The sequence below is a fragment of the Tamandua tetradactyla genome, chromosome 3 (assembly GCF_023851605.1).
Source record: "Tamandua tetradactyla isolate mTamTet1 chromosome 3, mTamTet1.pri, whole genome shotgun sequence".
Lineage (NCBI taxonomy): Eukaryota > Metazoa > Chordata > Mammalia > Pilosa > Myrmecophagidae > Tamandua > Tamandua tetradactyla.
This window is the reverse complement of record NC_135329.1, coordinates 213,215,291-213,234,679: the sequence shown is the minus strand read 5'-3', so window position 1 is coordinate 213,234,679 and position 19,389 is coordinate 213,215,291. Positions and strand designations below refer to the sequence as shown.

General features: G+C 48.2%; 1 protein-coding gene and 1 long non-coding RNA gene across 2 annotated transcripts in view; one reads left to right on the top strand and one right to left on the bottom strand.

The window, feature by feature from the left end:
• ASB18 (ankyrin repeat and SOCS box containing 18) overlaps positions 1 to 14,497 on the top strand; it is a 65,881-nt gene extending 51,384 nt beyond the window's left edge. Inside the window, exons 4-6 of the mRNA XM_077152079.1 lie at positions 539 to 1,043; positions 13,181 to 13,294; positions 14,131 to 14,497. Coding sequence (XP_077008194.1) covers positions 539 to 1,043; positions 13,181 to 13,294; positions 14,131 to 14,316 — 805 coding nt within the window. The 3' untranslated portion in view covers positions 14,317 to 14,497. The remainder of the gene's footprint in view (positions 1 to 538; positions 1,044 to 13,180; positions 13,295 to 14,130) is intronic.
• Positions 4,747 to 19,389, bottom strand: part of LOC143676651 (uncharacterized) — a 30,795-nt gene continuing 16,152 nt past the window's right edge. The window contains exons 2-3 of the long non-coding RNA XR_013172236.1: positions 6,239 to 6,375; positions 4,747 to 5,707 (exon numbers count right to left, since the gene is read on the bottom strand). This is a non-coding gene — a long non-coding RNA (uncharacterized LOC143676651). The remainder of the gene's footprint in view (positions 5,708 to 6,238; positions 6,376 to 19,389) is intronic.

Sequence of the window (19,389 nt, the reverse complement as noted above, 5' to 3'; positions counted from 1 at the left end):
CCTGGAGGGATGGATAGAGCCCCTCCCTGGGAGCACAGGCAAAGCTTGACTCCCACCCTGGCCACAGCCTCACAGTTTACAGGAGGGTTCCACGCAGAGCTGAGAAAGAGCCTGATGGTCTAAGGGACTGTCCTTAGAACCAGCAACTCTGAGGCCCTCAACCACCAGGCATGACAGAGGGCAGGGACCCAGGGCCTCCACCCGGTCATTTGAACCCCATTGCCTTCCAAGGTAGCACCGAGCAGTTACTGTTTCCTCCAAAGGTTTAAGCCTGCGTGTGGATTCTTAGGACAAGTTGCTGGCTGTCGACACCATTTAGTGGCCGTTTGCCATGATCCCATTTTCAGCTCAGCTTGAAGGCTTTTAGCCCTTAGCCAGGGACACTGAGCCCATATCCTTTCAGGTCACCTTTGGATATTTTACGGCTCAAACTCGCCCTGTGAATGTCAGCCACCACGTGGCCGGTAGTGGGTCGCAGGGGCGTGGGTTTAGGGGCGTCACCCGACCCCACCTGTGACTCGGCCTGACCTCCCCACAGGTGCGCGCAGGCGCTGCTGGAGCACGGCGCATCGGCGCACCTCGCGACCGGCGCGGCCCAGGACACGCCGCTGCATGTGGCGGCACAGTGCGGCCTGGACGAGCACGCGCGCCTCTACCTGGGCCGCGGCGCGCGCGTGGACGCGAGGAATCGGCGCGGCGAGACGGCACTGAGCGCGGCGTGCGGGGCAGCGCGGCAACCCGACGAGCACGCGCGCTACCTGCGTCTGTGCGCGCTGCTGCTGCGGCACGGGGCAGACGCGGACGCGCGCGACGAGGACGAGCGTAGCCCGCTGCACAAGGCCTGCGGCCACGCGCACTACGGCCTGGCGCGCCTCCTGCTGCGGCACGGCGCGGACGCGAGCGCGCTCGACTACGGAGGCGCGTCGCCGCTGGCCCGTGTGCTGCAGACTGCCGCCTGTGCGCCCCAGGGTGCGCCGCAGCGCTTGGTGCAGGCGCTGCTCAACCACGGCTCCCCCACCGTGTGGCCCGACGCCTTCCCCAAGGTAAGGCTGCCCGCCCAGAGCTTTCCCGCAGGGACCCCCTCTGCGTGCCAGCCGGGGTGCCCACAGCGCTTCTCACGCTTGAGGGGACCCCCAACCCCCTTGGGGACCGATTGCAATGCAGATTCTGATGTTGTGGGTCTGTCGTGGGAACCCGCGTCTGCATTTCTACCAAGCTCGTACTGGGACCACCCTTTGTGGAGCAAAGGCTAGAGACAGGATGCAATTACAAGGTTGGGATTCCCAACAAGCAAACCAGAATGTGTCCTTTCAAAATATTGATGTTGCCATCACGGCACCAAATATTTTGGCAGCTCGTCTTTTGGCAGCGTGCTTCTCAGAACGATGAAAATCAGTTGGCTGGCATTTGATCCGAAACAAAATTAGCGGATCACATCACACACCTTTTGAATAATTACATTACACACGTTTGCGAATTTCTCGCCCATTTTCCTAACACATCCCTGCAGACTTAGCTCTTGAGCAGCTTGTTTCTTTTTCCACATATCATAGTTACCCTTTAATAATTTAGATGAACAATAAAGATTTTTTAGAGAAAATACCAAAAAGGCTCAAAATGTTTCCAAAAGAAAAGTTCCCTAAATATTGGTTGGAATAAGAGATTTTTCTCCCCAAAAGATTTCTTTGAAGGAAAGTCATTCCATCAGATGTAAAAGTTGAGTGCATTTAATTTAAAAAGTAGTTCCTGTTACCTAAGAGACACCCATCATAGACAAGAGGCATATTTCAGTCTGATACGTTTTGAGCAAATAATTGAAAAGCCATTTTCCAAAAAGGACAGTAACCCTTCAGTCTTTGAAATTCACACCTTTCTCTCAAATGCTAACTTTGCATTATGGATAGATACAGAGTAAAGAGTCTGTCTATAAGAGAGCAAGTGACAAATCTGGCCACACAACTCCCCAAGTGTTTCCCTCCTCGGTAAACATGATGATGATTTTCTGGCAGAAAGCCTGAGACTGTGAGTCATTCTCTGTTTGGCCACTCTACTGAAGCAGCGATTTCAGCATAGTGGACTCTTGAAGAAATGACAGACTGTTCATATTCTATCGCACAGTTTATATTCATAATAATTTGCATTTTGTCGTCGCCCATTATCAGCAGGCTTCATACCTCCAAGGTGGAAGCAGGACTTACCCACTGCCCCTCCAGTTTGCACCGTGTTTGCACTTAAGCCAAGATGCTCACTTTTAACCCTTGTCCTGTGAAACTGCATAAAGAACACAAAGAGACCTTACCTAATGGTCACAGGTGGGAAATACCTGGGGCAGATTCTCTAAAAGGAAAAATATATTTGAGGGATGACCAGCAGTCATCCTATATTTTATGTAGCCTTGTCATTTCCACTTGAGGGAGCCTTGCCCAGATTGCAAAGTCCTGGGTGACCCCTGAGACAGGACCCTGAACGCCAGGCTAGCGATGCAGGCACAAGGTGCGGCGCCTCTCCCTGGGTCTTCAGGGGCCCTCTTCTGGGATCCCTAAAACTATGTCAGCAAGACCAAAATGGGGGGGGGGGGGCACATGGAGGGAGCAGGCTGGGGGTGGGTTTGGGTTTGGGAGGCAGTTTGTTGTAGTGGGAGCCAAGAGGCTCTGAGAAGTGCTTGTCTCCAGGAGAAGACAAAGAATCCCTGGTCCATTCCACGCCATGAGAGAAGGAATTGGAGTTTTCTTGAGGAAATCAGAAAGCGTTGTCCACCATTGCCTTCCTCCACATAGTGCAATCTGGGAACATAAAGACCCCTTCAATGTTTGTTGATAAACAAAAGGGATTCCAAGATAGGACTCAGCACTCCCCACGATGGCATGCCAACAAGGTCCACCTGCTGGTGAGGTCAGCAGCCACCAGCTCCCCAGGGCGCTGGCCAGGAGCAGATTGTAGAAGGAAATGCATTTACCTCACTGAGAGTCCTCTAAGCAAAGGTAGAATTGCCTGTGATTTTCTAGCCTTGCCGGGGGCAACCAGAGCAAAACAGCCTGGAAAGACAGCGGCAGCCTTTTCCTCCACCCAGGCCCGGGGCGAGTGCTCCCCCAAGGAAGACGTCTAATCACCAGGCCTGAGATCAAAGGGACAGAGCGACCCGGCTCAGCAGCCCCGTGGAGCCCGCGGCGCACATACTCGACCGCGCACAAAGCTGTGCGGCAGCAGGACGCAGGCCCCATGGCGAGGCGTACACAGAGGCACGGGGGGATGTCACAGAGCACGCCATCCGTGGGCAACAGCCATACTTTAAATAGATGTAAAGAGACACCCACGGAGCTCAGAATTACTGAGGCAAAAGGTTTCACAGCGAGCTTATGACATAAATCACCGTTTCCCCATCCCCAGACAAAGGCGAGCTCGGCGCGGCAGGCGCGCGGAGCAGCCATCGGAGCAGCTCGCAGTGTTCTGCCGCCAGAAATCAAAGCCGTGTCACGGCTCTGGGAAGCAAGCGTGTTGACAGGGCCACGCCGCTCCGCCCGGCTGACGGCCCGTGAGCGCCGCGGGTCGCGCACACGGGGACGCGAGGGCAGGCGCGGGTGGCCGGGTGGCGCAGCCGGGTTGGGTTCCTGGAAGGGGTCAGGGCAGGGTGGGGCCCAGGCCTGCGGAGAGCGCGCGGGAGGGCAGAGGCCACGTCCCCCACCCCACCCCAGACTTGGTTTGCAACGGCCACAGGTTGACTCCGTGGGTTGGGTGACTGGCCCGGAATAAGGGACCTAGCGCGGGTCAGCCCCGGGGACTGCCCCAGTCTCTTGCGTGGAGTGCGATTCCGTGAAATGGTGATGAGGCCCCATTACTACTGTTCTCATCCTCTTCTCTGCAGAACACCACTCTGGGTCCACCGCAGAGCGGAAGGTCGGAACTCCAGAGGATGTGGGGTGTAGGGTGCTAGAGGACCCCACTCTTAGTGGGGTCACTTACCCAGGGGCACACATACTTCCTGCCCTCGTGGAGCTGCCCACCCAGGGCAGAGACAGACGTAAAGATGCTGCTGTGCTTGGTCCTGCAAAGCCAAGGCCCACGGTGTTGGGAAGGGCCGAATAGGGGGGTCAGCCAGGCTGGGGAGGTCCGAGGCTCCCCCAGCGTGTGACTGGTGAGCCCAGATCTGAAGGCTGAGACTGCTATGGAAGAGGGTGCAAAGAGCATTCCTGGCAGAAGGAACAGCATGGGCTAAGGTCCTGGGGCAGAAGGCAGCACGGCGCACATGCCGTCTGCGCGCTGGGGAGGACACAGCCAGCTGAGGCGGGAGAGGTAGGCATGGGCCTTATCGAGGAGTCTTTGTCCTAAGGCTCCAGGAGGAAGGGTGGCTTAATCAAATTAGGGTTTTGAGATTATTTCTCTGCTCAAGCATTTTGAAACATGGAGCTGGGGGAATGAGGAAACCCCGGGCTGTTGTGGCGGTGCAGGTGAGGGTGGGGCCGCCTGAGCAAGGCGGGCTGCGGGCTGAAGCGAGAATGGCGGATTGGAGACACATCTGCGCATCTTGGTCCTGCCTCACCTTCCTGGCGTTGGCCGTGCTGAAAATATAGATCTAATTACAGAATTAGGTAAAGTGCCTTCACACCCTCCCAGCGTCATGGGGTGCTTAGCAGGAGCGCTGGGTAGCAGTAGTCAACACCCAGCCCCTGTCCTTGCAGGGCTGCGCGTGTCCCTGCCCCACTGGGAGCAGGGAGACGAGACAACCGTAAAGAACGCGCCTCTGTTTTTCTTACTCTTGCTTTATTTCCCCATCTACATATAAAGCAATGTGCCTTGTGATTTTTCCCCTTAATTTTCTTTCTGCCGCCTCATTAGCTGAAGAGAGTGTATGGACACTAATGACAAAAGCACGTCAGAGTAATGTGGCAGCCGCCTCTCTGCAGACAGCAAGGAGGCAGCGGAGATTTTTAAACTGTGTTGGCGTAAAAATAATGAAGGCAGCCAGCTGCCTGGCAGATAGGAGGGGGCACGGTGCCGAGGGATTGGGGAGGGGCAGGGAGCCCCAGAGAGGTGGAACAGAGGAGAGACAGAAAATGAATTCCTGGAGACAGGCAATAAGACTTTGTCACAGTCTGTGACCCGGGGAGGGGGTGCCGGGGAGAAAGCTGGTGCTTCTGCTCTAAGGGAAGGCAGATTCTTTGAGGGACAGGGGACCGGGGTCTTGCCTGCGGTCACAGGGGGAGAGTGGACAGGGTGAGTTGGAAGGACGAGGTTAGCAAGGCCTGAGCAGGGAGGAACGGCGTAGGATGCAGAAGAAATCTCATCGGGTCCAGTGGGTGGGGACCAGGGTGTAACGTTAATGGCGTGGTTTTCTCCCGACACCGAAGGGGGGGGGCTGGAATCAGAGGCTGCCATGCAGGGGAAATAGCACATCAGTGGTGGTTTTCATTGGCTGGTCAAGCACATGCCAAGCGGGGCCAGGGGAGCAGGTTTGGCCAGGCTGGGTGGGAAGGCGCAGGTGGGACATCTTCAGGATGCTCCCCCTGGGGTCAGCTGCTCCCCTCTGCAGCTCCATCTTTCTCGCTCACTCCGTCTCCTTCTCCTGAGTCAGCTGAAGTCTGAGTTTGTGACAGTAATGAATTCACGGAAACAAATGTGCCGTGGGGAGGGAACCAGAAATGATTATTCTTCAATGTTAATATGATTACCAGTTCAGAAAGGCAGTTGCTCCTGTCTTCTTATAAAATATCTGTGAAGAAACAGACAACAGGAAGGGAGGGAGGGAAAGGAAATTCAGAGCACCAACAAGCTAACTTCATGTCTGCTCTGGAGAGAAACCCGTGCCCCTCGGCCACCCTGCCGTAAGTTCTCAGGCAATCAGACAGATGATACTTTAAAAAATACGGCCCAGCAGGCAGTCGGAGACGCTGTGTGAGGGGCTGGGATCAAGTGCTGAGCCTGCAAAGCAACCTGGCTATGATGACGCTGCCGGGAAGACGGCAGGGGAGGAGCCTCCCCCAGGGGCTCAGTCCACCAGGTGAGTGTAGGGGGGCCCGGCTGGTGCCCTCCCCTGCCTCCCATCCACAGTAGGGGGTGGGGGCACCTCCACTTTCTAACCCATGGGAAGAGAGGCATCCCGGACTTCCCTGCTTGTGGACCAGCCTCGGGTCTGGATCTTATCTTAATCAAAGATAAAGAGGGGAAAAAATGGATTAATGAAAAAAAGATGCAGAAAAAGGAAAAGTGGGTGTCATCCAGAAAATGCAGAGGATACGCATACCTCTCATCATAAGATCCAGAAGAAAACCTCAGAATTGTGTGCCATCCTCCGACGAGTGCAGGAAGACACGATTCCTACAACTCATTAGAACAGGACAGGGTAAGATGAAAAGAGGATGGAAGGACCTGAAAAGGAAGCTGGAGGAGATAAGGAAGTTATACCAAGAAGTGAGAGCCCCGTGGCCGATTACAGACAACGCCCTTCTCATCTGGCCTCTGTTCCCCGCCCCCACCCCAGATTCCACACCCCAATATTATTTGCTCTTTCTCAGCCCCCAGACTTGGAAGAATTGCTTTACTCTATCCTGGACACTCGTGTCCCTGGAATGCCCCATGCCTTGATTCCTGCCACCTCCTGCTCCATCTCCAGGACTCAGCTCAGATGCCTCTTCATCCAGAAGTCCTTCCCTGACAGGGCCGTCATCCCACGAGCCCGGGTCTGCGCTAGCGCCATTTCTAGCACTTTGTGTCTCTCCTGGCATGACCCACAGTGCATCATACCACAGCAGCTGGTGTTGTTATTTGGAGCTGTGGTGTTTGGGATGTGACATCCCACCAGGCTGTAAAGTTCTGCGAAGGCAGGAGCGTCTCCCTGCCTTGTTTGCCGGTATCACTCGGCGGTCCCACAGTCCCTGGCTTCTCATCGGAGCTTGATAAATATCTGTGGATGGTTGTGAGTAAACGGCCCAGTTAAAATAGATACAACTTAAATGATCTTATGGCAGGTTATAAAACTAAATGCAAATACCCAAAATTACCCCTGAAAGAGGCATGCACCATAAAATGGGCATGTAATCATCATGACGTGGAACCAAAACTTCTGATGTTGTTAAGGAAGGGGAAGAGCTGGTTAAGAGAGAAATGGGAGAGAAGAGATGATAGCACAAGTAGAACTGTGCTGTTTAAATGGACAAGTACGGAACTGTTCTTTTATTTTGAATACGTAACCACAAGTAGAATTTTAAATAAAATATTTACTTCCACAAATACAAGCCTGTGTAACAAAAATGAAACAAGCCGCATAGTAAATCACAAAGACTAAAGCAAGGTAACAGAAATAAGACCAACTGCTTTATGTATAGTGGGTAATTTATAACACTAATCAATGCAAACAGCTTAAATTACCCTATTGCCAACGCAGAGACTCTCAAACTGAAGCAAAGGCTTACAAGTAAAAATTGGGCAAAGGTAGTTCTGTCAAAAACAACAAGAACAAATAAAAAATATTTTAGAATTAACATGCAACATAGGAGATTTTAGAGAAATAAAATAGGAAAAAAATGATACTTATGATATTAACAAAGGATACAATCCGTAGGGCACAATAGCTATTATGAACCTTATGTGCCAAACAAGATTTTGTCAAAGTGGAGAAACTAACTGTAAAATAATAACCCTAGGTGATTTTTAACCCACATCTAGATCTTTCACAGATCAAGTCAACAAAAAAGATGCAGACGCTCTAAGTCATAAATGCAATAATTATATAGTGAACTTTGAGCTCCACAAACACATACAGCTTCTAAGCAGATACTGTTTAAAGTCTTAATGCTGGAGGGTGCGAGGGTAGTGCAGCGGTGGAATTCCGCCTGCCATGTGGGGGACCCAGGTTCGATTCCTGGCCCATGCACTTCCCCAAAACAAAAAAATAAGCAAACAAACAAACGTAAAACCAACCAAACAAACAACTAAACACACACACAAAAATATTCTACAAATGGTGCTGCAGTTAAGGGAGACTCACATGGAAAAAGAATGAAATATGACCCCCACCATACACCATGCAAAGAAAAGAAGGAAAAAAAAAGAAAAGCATGTTAATGCTCTACACCAGAAAATTAATAGTAAAAAGAGACGTTTCTAAAATAACTTGACTTTTTTGAACATCTTATAGCATGCCACCAAAACACTATTGAGTCCATTGTTATTTAATTGCAAACTTTAAAAAATAAAAACAATGAGAACTCTATACCTCAGAACTCATGGTTTGTGACAATACCTATATTCAAAGGAAAATGCATAGAATTTCAAAAGTGGTTTTTATTATCCCTTAAGAAAAATGTTACCAAATTAACTTTGCAGTCAATCAAGGAGCCAGAAAGGGAAAGAGAGCCTACCTAAGGGGATGGGAGAAAGGAATCAATAAGGCAAAAACTAATGAATTCAAATATTTTAAAAGAAAGGACTGATTAACAAAATCCAATATTTGGTCCTGTGTGAAAAAAGAGAGTGAGAGAGAGAGAACGAATAAGAGAGAGAGAGAGAGACCCCTAGCAAGACTTAGCAAGAGAAAAATTCTAAATAAAATTACAGTGGATTTCAAATGAGAAAAGGGTTCTTATTCATAGATAGAGCAGAGAGACCGCCCATTGGCCTCGGGATTTACTTTTTCCCTGCAAGGACTAGATCTGCAAGGCTCTGGCCTCTGCCTCCAGTTGGGTTTAGCCAGTAGAGTGTCCAAGCAGGAGAAGGGAGGGAAGGTGAGAGAGGTCACGGGATTTATTCCTTTCGGTCCCTCTGGGCTTCAGGCTGGCTGTTTATCCCCAACCGAGAATCACTGCTCCTGCTAAGACAGCCCATTCCACATACTCTCTCACTGTTCAGGCCCAGATGTGCTAATAGCTCAGCTACTACCAGCTCAGGTCCTACCCTGTCCCTTTACTCCCCCTGTACCATACTGAGTTAAATAGCCTCGGTGCCAACAAACACTCCAAGAATATATTGACTGTGCCATCTATTTTCTGTTGGAACGCTGACTGATGCATACTTAGTGCTAAATTTCTTATATAGAGGAATAAAATTGATTCAAGAGAAAGATACATATGATGGAATATTATGCAGCTGTAAGACAGAATAAAGTCATGAAGCATGTAACAACATGGATGGACCTTGAGGACATTATGCTGAGTGAGATTAGCCAGAAACAAAAGGACAAATACTGTCTGGTCTTACTGATGTGAACTTGGAGAATTTTAGTTAAGAACAGAGGTTATCAGGAGATAGAAATAGGGTAGAGATTGGGTACTTCGAGCTGAAGGGATACAGATTGTGCAACAGGACTGATTGTAAAAATTCGGAAATGGATAGCACAGTACTACCTGATTGTAGCACAATAATGTAAGTACACTGAATGAAGCTGAATGTGAGAATGATAGAGGGAGGAGGGCTGGGGGTACATATGAAACCAGAAGGAAAGATAGAACATAAACACTGAGATGGTATAATCTAGGAATACCTAGAGCGTACAATGATAGTGACTAAATGTACAAACTAAAAAATGTTTTTTGCATGAAAAAAAAGAGAAAATCAAGACTAAATATACCAATAACTGTGGAAGAAAAATACAAAGAATTTCACCTACAACTAAATGCTGAGCTTAGACCATTTCAAATGCAAGATCTATTATTTTGTATGAAAGGTAAATTATATTCTTATTCAAATATTCCAGAGTATGAAAAAGACAGAAGTCTTCTCATGTAGTTTTACTAAGTTAACTTAAGTGATATGAAAACTTGAACAAAAAAATAGCTCAAAAAAGAAAGCTATAAGCCCAACTTGATTTTCTTCTTTTGCCATCCTGGTTTTTTTAAACCATTTCATTCACATACCATATAATCCATCCAAAGTATAAACCCAACTTAGTTATTAAAAGAGATACCAAAAATCTTAGCAAATTGGATCTGACATTTTATTTAGAAGAATACTATGCCATCACCAAATGGAGTTTGTTATATGAAGGCAAAAGTCAGACAAAATTAGAAAATCTTTTTGTATTCAGTTGGTTAGAGAAAGACCAAAAATAAAATTACATAATAAAATATAGTAGCCTGGAAATAGAAAGATATTTCTTTAAGTCAGAACAGAGTATCTATCTGAAACCAAAATCCAAGATCATGCTTAAGTTGAAACATTATAGAAGTTCTATTAAATTAGGAACACATTATTATACTGGTATCAGTATTGTTTTGAACATTGTGCTTAAGACAGTAGCCAATGTAACAAGGCAAGAAAAATAAGAAATATTAATATTGAAGAGGAGGAAATGCCATTACTTACAAATATGACTGTGTTCCTGTAAAATATCTTAATAAGGTGCACTTACCAATCAATGAAACAAATAAACACAGCAGTAAAAATGGGCAAAAGACAGAATTTAGCAATTCCAAAAGAAGAAAAGCAAATGTTCAAACAAAAAAATTAAATATTCCATACTGTATCTGTCAAATTTAAATAATTAATGAGATGCTTTGGGTAGGGAGAAAGACACACTCTCAAATTTGGTTCTCCCCAAAATACACGAATTTATACCCCCACATACACTTTGGTGGTATGTTTTTAAAGCTTTAAAATGTACGAACTCTTTGATCCCACAGTTCTCTTTCTCGGAACACAATGCAAAGATGTAAATAAGAATGTTAGAAATTTGGAAGATTATATATTCAGAGATGTTCATAGCAGCATTGTTTATACTGCTATAAACCAAAAAAATGAGGCAACATGCAGTAGTTAATTTGTTGATACATTATGATGCATGCATAAAATATTGTATACCCATTAAAATGACATTGAAATGTTCATTTACAGTTTTTTTAATTATTTGTCATGAATTTTAAGTAGAAACATCATTTTAAAATAATATGTAAAGCATTAGCCCATTTTGTCATAAATATTAATTTTTGTCTACATGCATAAAACTTCTTTTACGTGCAAAATGTTAACATGGTTATCTTTGAGCAAAGGAAATATGAACTGGGCAGGGTTTGTTTGTTTGTTTGGGGGGGGGCAGGTTTTTTGTTTTCTTTTTTCACATGGGCAGGCACCGGGAAATGAACCTGGGTCTCAAACATGGCAGGTGAGAACTCTGCCTGCTGAGCCACTGTGGCCCATTGGGCAGGTTTAAAAAAAAAAACAAAAACATTTTATTTGTATTTTAAAAGGGGGTAGATTGAACCCCTAAAGAAGCAAGTTGAATAAAAGAGCAGGTATCTAACTGATGTGACTGCTTTCTCTTAATTGGCTCTGTACAGAAGTCCCAGGGAGTTCGGAGCCAGCTTAGCTGCTGGCTCTGACCATTGCCTGCCATGAACGTCTGGTGTCTGATTTTGGGAACACTGCTTCACCTTAATGTTCCCAGCCAAGAAAGTGGAAAAATAGTTTTATAACCCTTGGCAAATATTAGGCCTCAAAAATAGAACTACGCCTAACCAAAACCATTCCAGCCAATCCTAAAGAACACCTTGGGCATTATATAAGATTCTACAAAGGTTCCATGCACTAGGGGAACTTTCCAGAAACCTACAACCTCCAGATGGATCCCTGGACCAGGTAAGTCCTGAAATGCCGGGGGCCCGGCCTCTCCAGAACATCAGCTAATTCCATCCCCCTACCCCGTATTATCAACAGCCCCTTCCAATATGAAAAAGTTAGACTGGGCACAGCCCAAATACCCCTAAAGAGTGGGAGAAAGATCAAAGGTGATGGTGGAGTTATACAGAGAAGGTAGGGTTTAACAAATGAGTATGGGTTGCTGAATCATTAAACTGATATTTCTTTTAATCTCCAGTATCTTCAAGCAGCTAGAAGTGAAAACCTAAAGTTGTGGAATTGTAACCCATACCAAACTCTGAAATCTGTTCTACAAGTAATTGTTGAAATGTGCTTTGAAATGTATTGCTTTTTTTGTATATATGTTACTTTTCGCATAAAAAGATTGTGGAAAAAAATAGAACTATGTGGCCCTGCCCCAACCCTCACCCACACCAAAAATAACCTAATCTGAATCTGATCACGCCTCTAAACCCAACCAGTAACTTATGAAAAACACAGCCTGCTAGACGCCCCCCCCAGGGGCGCAACCAGCCAAGTCTGCACCGTGGGAAATATACAGGCAAATACCTGGTTTCTTCAACAACAACAAAAAAAACCTCATGAAACGAAAGAGAGAAAGACCTAAAACATACATCACATCAACGAATCTCACTGTGTGAGCCTCATTTGGATTGTAATTCAAACAACAGTTTTTTAAAATAGAATGGTATTTCAGAGAAATTTGTGAATTAAACACTGACCAGACATTAAATGGTATTAAGAAACTATTATTAATTGTCCAAGTATTACTATTACGTTGTATGTTTTCTAAAAGGGTCCTTTAGGAGATGCACTAAACTATTTTTGGGTGAAATGACAGGCTACACGGAAACTGCTTTGAAATAATACTGGAGGAGCGGATGGGTACATGGAAAGGCAGGATTACCCACAGGCCACTGGACAGCTGGGCCTTATCATACTATTCAGTCTACTTTTATGTATGTATAAAAACCCCCATAAAAAAACGTTATTTTTAAAAAGTAAATCGTCTTCCCATCTTTAGGATGAAGTTGACGGGCTTGCATTGTAAATTTGCAAATATAAACGTGGGAATCTCTTGCCAGTAGTGACTGTGGAAATAAATCGTAAAGACCAAATCGAGAAGAAAACAAAACAGTTCTCCCCCATTTCTCAATTTCCTGATCTACATTAAAAATTGAAGTAAGAAATTGGGAACATCATCCGCAGCCCCCGCAGCCTCCCAGCAGACCCTCAGGGCTTGTGTCCAGAGGCAAAGGGGCCTGGCAAGCCATCGGTGCCCCTCCTGCAACCCTGAAGGCATCTAACACTTTGCCCAACCCTTCCATGCCCAGCTGTCACGGCGAGGAGAAAGGCTGCCTGGGGGGCGCTGCCTTGGCTCGTTTGTGTTTTGTTTCATGCGATTCTTACACACCCCTCGTGTCCTGTCACCATCACTCCCTGGGTCCCTGGGTGGTGGAGGTGCTGTGAGGTCGTTAGCTGGGCCAGGACACGTGGTGAGGAAGTGGGGTTCCACGTACCTCCATATCTCCCACTCCATCCCCACGTGGCCCCCAAAGCCAGCCACTTAAACCGTGTCTCCCCCTCCTCCGATCAGGTGCTGAAGACCTGTGCGTCCACCCCTGCGGTCATTGAGGTTCTTTTCAACTCCTACTCTCAGTTCCCCATGCACGAGTCCTGGAAGGAGGTGATTCCAGAAGAAGTATTTCAGGTGAGGGAACTGCCGCCCCTGACCGGCCCCTGACCCGTCCCGCATGGCCCAACATTTTTGCCTGTTTCTGCTTAGCCACGTGTGGAGTGTTGCACTAATATCCGAGTAAGTGTGCAGCAGCTGAAGAAGGAAAGAGCAAGGGGAACTGAAGTTGTGTTTGCACATTTCTGTTCTTGTTTTTTTTAATTTCCCGGAGGCTCTAACAAGTTCGTGGCCAAGAGCCTGTGGTTACAGTCAGGAAGCTGTTGGCTGCCAGGAGCAGAAAACCCACCCAGCTGGCCCGAGGGGGTGAGACTCGTGAGGACCCAGAGAAGGGTGGACGTGGGAGCGGGCAAAGTCCTGGCTCCTTTGGATGAGGGGCTAGGCCAGGCTCTGTGAGTCGGCTTCTTCTGCACACAGCAGAGTTCACAGGTGATTGGTTAAAAAACAGGGCATTTTTTTCTAGAAGCTTCTAGAAAAATCCCCGTTGTGGTTCATGGACCCGAGTGGTGTGCACATTGTGGACACCAGAGTAAGGCCACGTGCTGACTGGCTTATGCCTGGGCTTGTGGGCTGTTCGCTGGCCGCAGGGGAGGCCCTGCCGTGGCTGGGGCCGGAGGGCGCTGTAGGGTTGGGGTGGAGCCCCCAGTGGGTTTCCCTCTAACTTGGCAGGAAGCACACTTAGAGAAAGGACAGGACCCTTTGGGAGAGGAGGCCTTACACGAAACAGAGCTTCTCTTTTCAGTTCGGTTGCCTGGGGTCCACCAGGGCCTACCGTGGGGTGGGGGCCCGCCTGACACGGGAGGGGCCCTGCGCGCTGCGGTCTCCACGCTGATGCCGCATGCTTGCTTCCCCAGGTGCACCTGACCTTCTACCAGTCGCTCTTCACCTCGGCCCGCCCCCCGCGCTGCCTGCAGCACCTCTGTCGCTGCACCATCAGGAAACTGCTAGGCAAAAAGTGCTTTTGCCTCGTGCCCCTGCTACCCTTGCCACAGTCCCTGCAGAATTACCTCCTCTTGGAGCCAGAGGGAGTTTTGCACTGAAAACCAGCGCCTCCTGTTTTCATCTTCAGCCTTCCATGGAAGCTGAGCTGTGCACGAGTGCCCTGCCCAAGGAAGGGCAGGCCAGGCTGGGTCCTCCAGCGCCGTCCCCATGGGGTGGGGGAGGCACCGGCCCTGCCAGCCTCAGGGCCGTTCCCAAATGTCATTTGTAATAAAAGCTCTTTCTACCTCTCCCAGTTGCTTGTAAGCAAGAAGGGAAGTTGCAGATACCAGAATATCATAAAGTGCCTCTGATGGATGTTGGACTAAAAGGGATACATAGTTTTCCAACTTTTGTCCCCGCCTCCAGGGGGTGACAGCGGTTGCTGCTGACAGGGCCACGTGTTCCCCCACGGAGAGCCGTGCCGTCACGGAACAGCCCAGGGTTCCCTAGGAGGACACCGGAGGGGCGGCGAGCCGGACACGTGGAGCCCGAACAAGTCCTGTCCGTGACGCCGTCCCTCGTCCCCCGCTGAGCCCGCTCTGGGTCCAGGGTGCTGACGGGGGTCCAGAGGGGCTGCCGTCCACTCGGCCTGGGCACCCCCGGCCGGCGATGTGCTTGCAGGCCGAGGACACGCTCCGCCTCCCCCGAGGCTGTGCAGGCACCTTCCTGGGAGCTGAGGGCCGGGGGTGGGGCCCTGGGTGACCTCGGTAGGAGCGCTGGTCCTGGCGCCACTTCGCGCTCCAGCGCACGGCGGCGGGTTTGGGTGGGATGTTGGGTCCGTGGGAGCGTGGGAAGGGGGGCCGCGCGGCCTCCCACTGTGGGTGGGCGTCAGGGAGCCAGGCTGGGCCCTAGTGGGTGATCACATTGCTGCCCCGGAAGCCATTCGGTAGCACCCCAGCCCCTTGGGCTGACCCACCCGCATACTGCTCCATACGATGGACAAGGGACCTGACCTGCACAGAGCCGTGTGAGCAGGGCTTCCACGGACCCTGTCGCCCCACCGAGCACACAGCCTCCCCAAGCGCCCCTAGACCGACAGTCTGGAGTCGCCTCTAAACTAAAGGAAAATGTGTAGGAGGGCCGAAAGGTACAGGCAAGGTGGGAGCAGGGGGAGGGTGCGCCCCCCTCCTGGGGGTGGGGGGCGAAGGCAAGCGCTCAGGCCGGGAGGAGCCCCAGACGGGGGCGCAAATGCTGTGGCAGTGGTTCCAGGGAGATGACGGTCTGGGACAGAGGTGGTGCAGCCTGGACAGGGGGGGACGCCCGGGGGGCTTCGGCCCCCAGCTCCGGAAGCAGGCAGGGCTCCAGATCACTGAGCAGCCAGCCGGTGTAGACGAGTCACTTCATCGGGATCAGCCGCGGGGAAAGTGCCGATGCCGTCTCCAGTGAGGGTTCTGGGGGGACAATGACATGCAGAGGGTCCCCAAGTCCGAGGGGCTCCTGCCAGCTTGCTGGTCCTGACCCAGGAGGTCTGGGCTGGGCCGGAGTTCTGTGTTTCTAATAAGGCCAGATTGAGTCGGGGTGGGGTGGGCTGCCATACTGCACACTGGAGTTGTTATGAGCAAAGGAAATGTGGACATGACACGAGAAATCGCAGCAGGGACAGAGGCCATGTGACAGAGGCTGGGATGAATTGCTGGCAGGCCACACGCTGCCGACTTCAGCCTTGATTTTGGACTGTCAGCCTCTGGATCATGAACCAACACACCCTGTGGTTTAAGCCAAAATGATGATGATAATAATAATTAAAATGACCGATTATTAGGTTTCCAATTTTTTTTCCAAATACCAACCTAAAAGCAACAACTTGAATTTCACAAGCTGTCTCCCCATCACAACCCGGAATTTCCCCATTTTGGAGAAATTCTCTCTTTTTGCTTTTCCTTTTACAGGTGAGTTGCCCTTAGGAAAAGCTAAGCAGGAGGGTGATAAATCATTCCTTTGCACCTACATCTGGCAGCCCCACATGAGAGCCAGCTGGCGACTGGGCAGTGCTTGGGTGGGGGACCCATCCATGGACAAGACAGCCTGGAGCCCAGAGGACGCCCTGTCAGGAGAAGGCTGCAGGGCAGGCGGGGCACGTCAGGGCAGACATGGAGAGGGATGGTGTGTGGGTTTAAAATTAATATGTACCCTAGAAAAGCCATGTTTTAATCCTGATCCAATCTTGTGGGAGCAGCCCATTTCTTTTAACCTTGATTCAATATTTCAGACTGGAATCTTTTGATCAGATTATCTCCATGGAGATGTGGCACGCCCAATTGTGGGTGTGAACTTTGACTAGTTGGAGATGTGATTCCACCCATTCCAGGTGGGTCTTGATTACTGGAGTTCTTTGAAAGGGGAAGCATCTTGGAGAGAACTTAGAGCAGAGCTGATGTAGACGTTTGGAGATCCAGACAGAAATAGCCCAGGTGCTAAGCAAGGACTCACAGACATAGCCAGAACCTGAAGATAAGAAACCTCCGGCCCTGGCAGATGCTAAGCTAAGAGATGAAACCCAGAGTGTAGTCCTGGAGCAGCTAAGTGAAGACCCACACACACTTAGAGAGGAAACCACTGGTATCAAAAGCTGGAAGCAACAGGGCCTAGGAGCAAGGGACCAGCAGACACCAGCCACGTGCTTTCCCAGCTGACTGGAGGTGCTCTGGACAGAATCAGTCTCTCTTGAGTGAAGGTAACCTCTTGCTCATGCCTTAGCTTGGACATTGTCTCAGCACTAGAACTATAAATCTGTAACTTACTAAATTCCCTGTTTAAAAGCTGTTCCATTTCTGGTGTATTGCTTTTGGCAGCTTAACAAACGAATGCAGATGGTTTCCCTTCCTGGCTGTTCTCTCTCCTGTGGCCCCTGCTGTGAATGAGGGCCGTTGAGTCCCCAGGCAGTGGCACTTGGTGTACTGTGCAGCTTCTCCTGCTAGCCCAACACTCTCAGTCAACACGGACCTATGAGCAACACTAACATAGCAGTGAACGGAACCTCCTAAGATGGTGAGAGTCCTGCCCCCAACCCACCAGGCCATCAAGTCCGCAGAAGAATGAGTGGGGAATAACTGGCCCTGGAGAGTAATTTGGAATCACGCTGGTTCTACTGGCTGTTGAGATGTGGCCATGACAATATGGGGCAAAAATGGCAGGGTTGTTGTTTGGGGGGGGGGGGTGTCTTAGTCATCAAATTAGCTGGATTGCAGAATTTAATTACTAACAAAGCAAAAAAAAAATTTCAACTGAGTTACAGAATTTGTTTTTAGCGTGATTGGATCTATCCATGCTCTATGCTGCTTGTCTCAGGAAGTTCTGAGGTTGAGAGACTTGCATAATTCCACATACAGGGGAAAGAGGCTGAAAGGGAGGACAAGACTGAGAGCAGAAGGTAAGAGAGGGAGGGAAGCAGAAGAAGGAGGGTGAGAGGAGGTAAGTTAGATAAGACAAACATCCTGTAGTCCATTCTACTCTGAAGTTAGAATTATCCTGGCTTACTTTTCTTCCTGTGAACAAAATACATCCTGGCATTTTTGGTTCAAGTATCAAAAAACTTTTCTTTTTTTATACAGTTCACATTGCATGCCATTATTTTTTCTCTTTTAGTACAGCAACTCAAGTCCAAAAACCTAACACTTTTATTTCAGATTTTTTTTTAATGATGCAGTCACATGATTCAAAATTCAGAGGATAATGAAAGGGCAGGCGATACCTTTACCTGTCATTTCTCATAGCTTCTGGGATAGCAAATTTCTCAGACTAAAAGAGTCAATAGTTCTGCTTTTCTTCAAAATATCCCAAAATCATGATAATCGAGTAACTTAAACTGACACAAACACGCTGAAAAGATAGGCCCAATGATAGCTAACAGATAGTATCAGATAATAGATTTTCCTCCAACTTTTGTTGCATATCCTTGATTATTACCTGTCATCTGACCACAGAGAATTTTAAAATGCACAAGTGAACTTCTCCACTGATACCAGACACAACCTACAGCCCAGAGGCAACTAAGACACGTGTGCGGGTATGACGTTTAGGTGTGTGTTTCATATTCTGAATGCAGCAGTGGGCCTATCTTTTTAGTGAGTTTGTGTCCGTTTAATTTAAATTACTTGATAATTATCAATTGAGGATATGTTGAAGAAAACCAGAACTAACGACTCTTTTAGTCGAAGAAATATTTGCTATCCCAGTAGCTATATTATAATCATCACCTTGCCAGTCTTGAATTAACCCTTTCAACAAGTGTTCTCGGGGCAGGCTGTTGAACTTTTGCAAAGGACACTTAACCCTGCAAGAAAGTGGCATAAAATGGTTTGGAGAATGAGCTGGTCTGCTTCAGGGACCAGTCCACCTCCTCTTATAAAGAGGCCTAATCACTGCAACCGCAGATGCCATCAGCCCACCAAGAAATAAACCAGAAATATTGAATTTTTATTCTATGATTTCAAGGGTAAGTAATTCCTTAGTGAAATTATCTACGTGCAGTTGGGATATCCAGAAGCCCCAAGTTTTAACTATATTCAACACTATATTTTGTTTCTGGATTTAAGTGTTAGTTTGGGTACATCAAAGTACTTTGATAACTCTGTATTTGCCTTGGGATTATTAATAACTTTGTATTTTAAAGCAAGAAATCATCTCATTAAATTGCCACAATGGGCTGGAGGGAACTTCTAAGCTACCATCCTGGATTGGACAGGCCTTGAAATTCATTCTTCTCGAATCCTGCAGGTGGCGCCATAAGCAAAGGGTCTTCCCAGGGCCCCTGAACGGACTCTCCCCAGAATTAAAGATAGAATCAAAACCAGGAAGATTTTAGCTTGCCTGATAAAGGAAGGAGAGGAGAACACAGAAAACTACATCTCCATAAAGCAGCATATAGAATCGTGCTGCCATAATACAAAAATCAGTAATTAAAATATTGATTATGGAATTGCCTACATCCTCTGTATTAAATATGCCCATTTTATAGGCAATGTGTTTATAAATAAATGAAATTTTAAGTGGACTCTTTTATGATGTTATAATGACAGCCCAATCTCATTTGTGTGTTAAACATGTTCTTTAACAAAATTGTACATTTACCATTGCAGTGTAACTAGCTGGATTTTCCAGCCTTCATCTAATCTTTCCGAATGGTATTTCTG